The following is a 9,113-nucleotide window of genomic DNA, read 5'->3' on the forward strand; positions in this document are numbered from 1 at the left end:
AAGTTCGGCGATAAATGTTGACCACTAGACAAACTCATAGAGGGAATGAATAAATTTGACAAAGCTGACATAACGTATGTGAGATGCAAATGGCCTTGTATCTGTTCTAAAATGCTACATTTGCTATGTCTAAGCACTTTGAAAGTGACAAATTCATCCGTTTTATACAAATTCTAGCACTTTTTATTTTGTTCTTTCGTTCGATGAAATTGGTGGAGGGCGACGCGCACTTTTCGAGGTCTTTTGGTCATGTCTGCGTTTCTTCGTGGTGGTCGTCTGGCTTTGGGTGCTCCAAGGCTCTGCTTGAGACTCTTCCAAACTCGGTCACAAGTTCTATGTAGTTTATTGTTTGACATTATTTTTTAAGCTCCTATCAAGATTGGCATGCCGTCCCTTTCCCCCACTATGGACAGTGGCAGTATCATTCAGTGGCACAAAAAGGAGGGAGATGAAGTGGCCCCGGGTGATCTTCTTTGCGAGGTCCAAACTGACAAGGCCGTTGTTGGCATGGAGGTCGATGAGGAGGGTATAATGGCCAAAATCCTTGTATGTTTGACGCTGTTCCCGTACCTCTATTTTATGGGAATGACCAAACTTGTGTTATATTAACACAGGCTTTTTTGGATGCACCGCTAGGATTTCACGGGGACCTTATAAGATGCAAAATAAAATATGAACGTTCTGATTCACAATCGTTTAGGCGGATGGCTGCTTCTAGTGTTACATTTCTTTGCTGCTCTCGTTCCTATCAAATTACGCGAATGCAAACTATATGCTTCCACTTATGCGGTGCGTCGCAAGTTTCTGAGGTGTTCCCCTTCAATCGTTCCATCATTATTTATCGCTTCAAGTACTTCCACTGCTCCGATGAATCGTAGTGCGGTTTTGCGGGTTTCGTTTGAAGGGTGTTTGCCCTTGTATGTTGACTTATGCATTTTAACTTATTTTCCCTCACTCTATATGGTCGCCACGGAGATTTGGTCGTTGTATCAGCTCGTTTATAAAAACAACTACTCCTATTATTTTGGTTTTTAACTGCTTAGTGTTGTTCCTGATAAACTCAGCGTCTCACAGAGGATGGTTGATGATTATAATGACGTTTTATCAAGCTGAAAATCACATCTGCTTCGTCTGCTGGTTGAAACTTTTCCTGTTTCGTCACATCTACAGCAACCTGAGGGTAGCGTTAACAAAGTCGGTGACATCATTGCAGTATTGGCCAGCGCCGACGAGGACTGGCAGGTGGTAAGAGAGAATGCGGAAGCTTTCGTTGCCTCTCTGGGTGGTGGTGGTGGCAGCAGTAGTGATGATGCCGTACAAACCACTGAGTCTTCTGTACCTTCGACCCCTGCATCTACCCCTGCTGTTCCTGCGTCCGCCGGCAAACAGCTGCCCATCGGTCCCGCTGTTCGTCTTCTCCTCTCTTCCTACGGTCTCTCGCCCCAACAGATAACTGGGACTGGGCCCAAAGGGACGGTTCTCAAGGGGTTTGTGCCTCTCGTTATCACTCTGTCACCCCTTGTGATGGAAACTGGTTTAATTACTTATCCTCCTTTAGGGACGTTCTGGCGTACGTGACAAGCAAGGGCCTACAGAAAGTGCCTCAAGTGGCGTCGTCAGTTTCAGGCAAGCCAGCAACGGCTGGACCGGCCACTGTCCCAAGCCGTGGACCTGCTGTTTTGAGCTCCGGCTATGTCGACATCCCCGTGGATGAAATGCGCGAGATCAGTGTGAAACGTCTCACTGAGTCAAAGGCTACTATCCCGCACGTCTACACCAGCGCCACCTTTACTGTAGATCGTCTCTTCGCTCTACAGAAAGCCATCAATAAGGCCCAGCTGGTCGACTCTAGAATTTCTATCAATGATCTTGTTCTCAAGGCCTGTGCCTATGCTTTGCGGGTAAGTTTCTGTCGCCGTTACCGCAATATTTCGATCGCCAACCGTGCCGATGCTGAGCATGTGAACGTGGACCGTAGCGGATTGTTCCGTCTTCCGTTTTAGAGTGGCGGTATATTTAGGCTTCCCTTCATACCTCAGGTTTTATAAACCTTTAGGACTGATTTTCCGTAGAATACTTTCTATACTCCTTGTTTACCATCTAAATGTGACTAGGTCCACCGCAACATCTCGTATTAAGTCTTTCTTGATACCAGGAACCAGTATTTTGTTTGTAATGGCTATTTTTAAAAACTACTTCGATTTATTACGTGGGAGAGTGGTGTTGAAATGAGAGAATAACCGCATCGATTAAAGAAATAACCTTATCTGGCTTTTTTTACGAGTCGAACGGATTTTCGAAATTTTCGCATAACATGCCATGCTTTAGAAGCATCTGGTCATTCGTTCTGTATTGGTCCCTGTTTAAACCCGAGTGTTTACTGACACCATAGGTTTGCCTGTGCTTTTACTGGTTCCACATGTTAAGTAGCTCCACTCTGCTACTTGTCAATTTCTATGATGGTAAAGGGACATGATAAATTTGAGACATTCTGTGTACCCGTTAGTGGTTTTTTTTGTAATTGCCTGCTCGGTGTAGCATTTGGTATTTAGCTGCTATTTTTGCGCATCGGTTTGTTACTATTGAATCTCTTTTATTGTAACTATCTTTCCTGTAACATTAGCTCTCCTGTGGCCACTTTAACAATTTTGTCAAAGTCCCATTTACTTATTCTACTTTCTAAATCCCAACTGGCTTGACCGATAGCAGCGGTCTGAGAATGTGGACTTTGTTTCAATTCCAATTCCAAATGGACTTCCATTGCTAGTTCGTTGAATCAGAGGTATTTTGTCAAAAACATAGAAGTCCTTCTGCTCATTGCCAGTTGCTCTTCGTTACTCAAAGCAGAAGCGGTTTTCCAACTTGCGTCGAGCTATATAGTGGCAGTTAGTTTGAAAACGGCTGCTAAAAGGGTTTCATGTTTGTACAGTTGTCGGGTTAGTCTTATTATTCATTTGTCCACTTCGTCTTTCTGCTATTTTCGTATGGAATGTATTCGCTTCATTTAAGCTCACTTTTTCTCCGCCCTCCAGTTGGTACCCGAGGTGAACGGTACTTCAACGGCAAACGGGACGGTGTTCCACCGGGCTGGTGAGGTAGACATATGCGTTACCATCTCCACACCCTCTGGCTGTATCACTCCTACCGTCAGGTCTGTCGACCATCTTCCCATCTCGAAGATCTCGGCCCGCGTCAAAGACCTCACCACTCGGGGATTTGAAAATAAACTCAAGCCTGAGGAGTTCACCGGTGGCTCTTTCACGTATGTGACTTCATCCTCTCCAATGATAAATAGTAGTATTTAGGGTTTGAAATAGGCTTTTCATTCTTTGAGCGAATCATTATTTAACCAATGTTCAGGATATTTCGCCTATGTGGGAGTCACTGTCACTTGGACTGCAGTTTAAGGCTGCAAATGGAAAGGTGACTTGGATTCATTTCCTATAAATTATTCTAATCTTTTGCCTCAATATGGGTGTTTTTGCATATTGTCAGGAGTGCAGCTTCATCTTGTCTTCGTTGCTTTTCTGTTGTGAAGGTCGCCAATCGTTTCAAAGAGTAACCTAGGGTAGATTCCGGCCTTGTTTATGTTCTTGTTTAGGACATTTTCTTGGCTGTTATTCAATGTCATAACTACGATTTCCATCTCGATCTCCATTAACTGAAACTTCGTTGTCCTAAAGTGTTTCTGAAATGATTTGTTTAATTTGTTAATGAATATTACACTTGGTTTGACTATGAGCTGACGGCTACTTCGGGGTTCCTTCCAAATAATCCTCATTTTTAAAATGTACTTAAATTTCTATTCAGTAAGCCCGAAGCCGGCACTTTGTGTTCAGTTTGTGACGATCCCAATGATTTAATCCAGACCAGATTTTTGTTAACTATAGCTTCACTTTTTGACCTGGCGTTATCAATTAGCCAACAACTACCATTGAGGTACCATGTACTAATTAGTTGAGTACTGTAGTTGTTAGGTAGCTTGTTGGTAACTCTCATTTACGATCTAGTGATGAACCATACCCATGTGGTTTAGTCTCAAATCTTCATGCCATTTTGGTTGATATTTGTTAAAATTCATGTGAGCATACCATCCGACCTAACTGGTTTTTAATTTGGATATCGCTACCAAATTTCCTGCTTTGAGTAACTAAAGCCAACCTTTGAATGCATATTGAATTTCCTTGAGATTACCTAAGTCTTCAGCAACATTCTCACGCCTTTTGAATTGGCGGAACGCCTCTAAGTCGGTATTTTCTTCAGTCTTATGAATTGACACAAATTTGAGAGAAGTAACTGCTTCGGATAATTTACGTATAATAGGCTCTAACGCATTTCTCAACCACAACTTCGTTTGAACTCGACCGGTGGCTATAGGTCTTTCCAATAAATGACTCCGACTGCTTTTGTTAATCTTCCCTCCCCCCATCCTCCTCCATCTCCAGTCTCTTAAATCTGGGCATGTTTGGAGTGCGCGAGTTCTCGTCCATCATCTGCCCACCCCAAGTGGCCTCTTTGGCCGTCGGCAGTGGCCAGAGTCGCCTTCGCCTCTCGCCCAGCGGTGATTTTGAGACCGTGACCACGCTGACCCTCACTCTCTCCGCTGATGCGCGTTTTGTCGATGAGGTGACTGCGGCCCGGTTCCTCCGTCACGTGCAGAACTATCTTGAGTCCAACCCTGAGGGCCTTTTTGAGGACGATCCACTTCTGGCCGCCAAGGCAGGCTGCCGCGACCTCTCCGTTATGGCCTTCTGAGGTTATAGAAGCCACTTGCGTGTCTACACGCCTTTCCATTTCTCTGGGTCTTCGCTATCTACCAAATATTGCGCAAGCCCAGTGCAGGATTTAGTAGTTATCTGTCCTTGCTTTTTTTCTTTAACCAAACAACTAGTTTGATACTGTTCCAATTGTGTCTTCAGCTAGGCAAGATGGGGAAATACAAATAGGGCAGCATCCACGAACATAGCGCTCTAAATTGCGATTGATGCAGGAGGAGGTGAATTGGTGTCTCTGTGGAACGAGCTCCTCCAAATGCCTCCTTTAGTTCCATCTGGAACAAAGAATGGGTCAGGTTCTCGTCCCAGATCATAACGTGCTTTCCGAGTTTGGAAGGTTGGTAATAAACTCACCTCCCTGAGTCTCGTATCGCTTGGGAAGCATCCTTTTGAGCCAATAAATGTTTGGACGTAATCCATGATCTAAAATGTGGAAGTGGTTTGTATCCTATACTGTAATCTGTGTGGACCTTACTTCTGGTCGGGTACTCACCTTCTGAACCACTTCTTTTGACACTTTGAAATCCTCCTTAGGTTTCTGACCGGCCTCTGGGTAGTTGAAGAGGCTGCAGTGTGCGCATAGGGAAAGAAGGGTTTCATTATACGATTTTAAGTAAAATGTTTGTATTCCGTAGTTAAGGTTGGGCCTTTGAGTAATCTCAAGTGGAATGCTCTTTCCTGAGTCATGGGCTTATATGTCCGCCGTCTAATGTGGGGTTTTTGCTTTTTCATTTCACTTCTGGAGCTCATTCGGGATTCCTAGTCATATGTCCCACTGATTGGTTTTATGGCGGGACCCGTGTACGTAAATCCCCCAGAGTGTAATTCGTTCGAGGATATTCACGAGACACGCAGAACGGGGATTATGACTCACCTCCGCAATAACCCCACGAAAAAGCACCGAAATGATCGAACCAGCTCATTAGTCCAGGAGGATTCTATGGTGGTGTGCCATCCAATCAGTCAATCTATCCAGAGTCGCTAATTCCGTAAAGGGTATACCAGTACCTTTTCAGATCACGACTTTCTTTGTTTTGGTTTATGAAATTCTCAGTTTTCGAGTTGAAATAATGCCAATCGGCCATCAGAACTGGTTTAATTGGTTCAAATTACTGTAAAACTAATAGTTTGGTTTGTTTGGTAGTGACTGTTAACTACGTAGAAGCTAGAAGTAAGCTTTTGATTTGGGCCAGTTGTAACCTGTCGGATTTGCGAGTCAGCCGTGGTCTTGCAACTCTTGCTCAATAGCGGGTCGGCGAGAACCACCCCGCAACCGGACTATCCATTTGAATTTGACTCAATTCCACAGTCATTTCGCAAGTTAAGGGCGGTTAAAGCGAAGCGCCGAGGTGGTATTGACGACTGCCACTTGAGTGAGGTGAGGCATGAAGGTACTAGGACTCCTCTGATAGACAGTTTTGGAAGAGTGGATTTTAGCGCTGCCAGTGTTAGTGCTGTCGCAGCAAAAGCACACTCGAACAGCCTCAATTCTTTCCTCAGGTGATCAGATGTGTCTGTTGTCATTCGTCAAACTTCCCGCGTCTCGTGTCTCATTGGTGTTGCTACTTTTTTCAAGTTCTCGTAGCCTATTTGAGATTCGAATTTAAAGTCTGCCATTGACCATTGTTATTTTAGATCGATCGAAAAGCCTCGGCAAATTATCAAAATTGGTCGGATAAGCCACTGAACAGTACAGTGAAGACATGGATGGCCCAAATCCTACAGCCCCCCAAACAGGAACTCTTGCAGTGCAGGCGTAGTCGAGGTTGCCACTTTAAATCACGCAATCCGCTGCGATTCCCTGTAATTTGACGGTTAGGGACGACTCCTCCCACTCTGTATTCGCTGACCCTGCGCAGCCGCGGCTCCCTTGATCGTTGAGCGGAGTTTTCTGACGTTCGTGCCCACGGGGACATAGATTTTGCTTATGTATTCTTCGCCTTCACATCAAGATAATCGCCAACCACAAGGGCGTTTAAGAACAGTACCACTAATGCTAATTTAAAGTAATGCACATTTGAAGGGAATGTTGGAGGCATAAACGTCTTAGATTTAGTATTTCAATCAACTTTGCCGAAGTTGATGTGCAAACTCACTTGTGGAGGGCCTGAGTGGTTTGTGGTGTCGGGAGTGGCAGTGCGGGGGTCTGCAGAGCGGCTAGACTTCTCACAAGGCTGTCAAATGGCGAGGAGTAACCGGAGGCAGCGAGGGAAAGCATCAGGTCATCCATTTCCACCATCTGCCCCTCCTCTCCAGGCGCCTCAAAAAGGCTGAGAAGTAGGTCCCACACTCTGGAATCCTATCATGCCACAAGAAACAGAACAGGAAATAGTTGGGTCTTTTGTTCGGTTGCGGTTGTAACGTGTTGGGCTGCTGTTAGGTGTGTACCACCGACATATTTGTGCGATGTTTTACGCGAACCTTTCCACTCTGTCTCGATTCGGCCTCTATGCCGATGGTGTGGGACTCTGCTCATGCCGTTTGTGCTAGTAGTCCTCCATCCCTCCTGTGGGTTTACATTCGGCTTAATTTCAGACTCATCGGCTTTGTAGCGTCTTCACACACGCACCGTCTACTTAAAAGTCTACTAATTCTCTGTCGACTCAACTGAAAGCGTTCAAGATCTAATGAACGAGTGTGATGTGGAAATAGTAGCCTTTTCAAAGAGTCTCAAAATCAAGAACACTCAACGAGGAAGCGTCAGAGGCAGAACGTCACTTGGCGGTCCAAAAGAGCATCAATTTTAACTTGTAAGTGCTATTCGCCTCACCAACTTGACTCCTTCACTGGAAGTGATCTTTTTAACCTCCTCTGTTGGCAAGCGCAGTCCAACAAGCGTCGACTTGGCCATTTCATGCACAGTCCTCCGGAGGACGCTCAGACTCTCCCACATCTGATCACTGGATGAATTCAGCATCCTCATAGCAGCCGCGACGATGAAGCGTCTCCAGTCCACCGAGGACACCACACTTAGCCCTGTTGACTTGGTGCCTTGAGGGACAATGAAAGCCTTCGCCAGTTCCATGGGGTCACACTCCCACTTGTCGGTCATCAGTTCAACAAAAAGCTTTTCGCATATGCATCCATGAGGCGCCTCCCTCCGGAACTTGGACGCGAAAAAATGCAAAAACAATAGTCCCATGAAAAGTCGGTGTTTTTTAATTTCTGTCGAGAGTTATTCAGATTCTGGTTATGAATTGACAGTCGAGGGAAATTTTATCAACAGTTCTAAAAGTAGAGCTTAACAAGCTTTGTTCTTAAGACAGGGATAATTACGAAGTGGATTTCTCCTTCGTTTCCTTCACAGGTGCACCTCATCCACCCATCTGAGTTCACACTTCCAGCACAGCTGATGCAGTTCAAAAAATAAAATCGGGCTCCTCGATCGCATCCCCGCTAACTGTTCGTCCGCGATGGTGCGATTGAGCCCTTTGATGTCATTAAAAATGAGTGAAACTGGATTTCCTAATGAACTCGACAGTTGGTATGTTTAATGGTCTGACAGGCATCTCAGTCGCCATTCTTCACTGAGAGTGACCAAGGGGGGAAACTAAATGGGACTGAAGATGTGTTCTTAGGCTAATGCATTGTTCCCATGAATGTTTGTTTCAACTTCAGTACTAGTGGGCTAAAAATAAACAGGCTGTCTGCTATTTTAGACTGGATGCAGGAAGAGATACCGAGCAAGAGAAGGTGTTCGTGTGGTTTTTGCCAAAGCTCCCTGCAATGGCTTCTTCTAACTTACAGGGAGTTGCAGAACACACGCCAGTGTTCACATGCAGATGCAGAGGAGTATGCGGCGGTCTGTTAGTGCGGTCCTCTTTCTTGTGCTTAAACTTGGCACATGCGAATCAAGTTTCCCTGTCACTTTCCAAACCTAGAATGAATTCATCATCGACGCTGTGGCTGCGGACACAGCTGTCGTATAGCCGCTAGTATGGAATTTGGAAGTGTGACACGGGATGATAGAACGGATCGTCTGGGAATAGCCCACTGATAGATAAATGTGTTACCTCCTGGGTGGCGCTATATCCTTTTGATCGCGCCTATTTAAAGCTAACAATGAGGTTAAAATATTGAGGATGGGTACATTAAGTCTTTTGCTCTTGACCGTCTGCCAACTGACTGGACCTTGATGCGAAAGGGCTTCGTATTTTAGCTTTCATTAGGCGAGTGAGCATTTCCTCCACCATCCTGAGACAGTCTAATCATTAAGTATTCTACACTTCCGAGTTATACACCACCTCATCCCCACAAGACTGTGCCTGCCTTGTGTGTGTGTGTGTGTGTGTGTGTGTGTAGTAGGAAGGAAGAGAGAGAAGGAGGATACTCTCTACT

General features: G+C 45.2%; 2 protein-coding genes across 2 annotated transcripts in view; one reads left to right on the top strand and one right to left on the bottom strand. All coding sequences in view use genetic code 11, as the record gives it.

The window, feature by feature from the left end:
* Positions 1 to 249: 249 nt before the first annotated feature.
* Positions 250 to 4,755, top strand: EGR_04557 (Dihydrolipoyllysine-residue acetyltransferase component 3 of pyruvate dehydrogenase complex; the record flags this gene model as incomplete). The annotated part of the gene is made up of 6 exons (XM_024493806.1): positions 250 to 286; positions 368 to 546; positions 1,171 to 1,487; positions 1,559 to 1,901; positions 3,033 to 3,262; positions 4,446 to 4,755. 6 exons carry the CDS (start codon positions 250 to 252, stop codon positions 4,753 to 4,755), a joined length of 1,416 nt encoding a protein of 471 aa, XP_024351734.1.
* A 2,112-nt stretch (positions 4,756 to 6,867) lies between these two features.
* The window catches only part of EGR_04558 (Sperm flagellar protein 2), a gene marked incomplete at both ends in the record, with an annotated part of 7,685 nt that continues 5,439 nt past the window's right edge, over positions 6,868 to 9,113 (bottom strand). Inside the window, 2 exons of the mRNA XM_024493807.1 lie at positions 6,868 to 7,074; positions 7,546 to 7,881. Coding sequence (XP_024351735.1) covers positions 6,868 to 7,074; positions 7,546 to 7,881 — 543 coding nt within the window. The remainder of the gene's footprint in view (positions 7,075 to 7,545; positions 7,882 to 9,113) is intronic.

This window comes from Echinococcus granulosus, assembly GCF_000524195.1.
Source record: "Echinococcus granulosus chromosome Unknown EG_S00029, whole genome shotgun sequence".
Lineage (NCBI taxonomy): Eukaryota > Metazoa > Platyhelminthes > Cestoda > Cyclophyllidea > Taeniidae > Echinococcus > Echinococcus granulosus.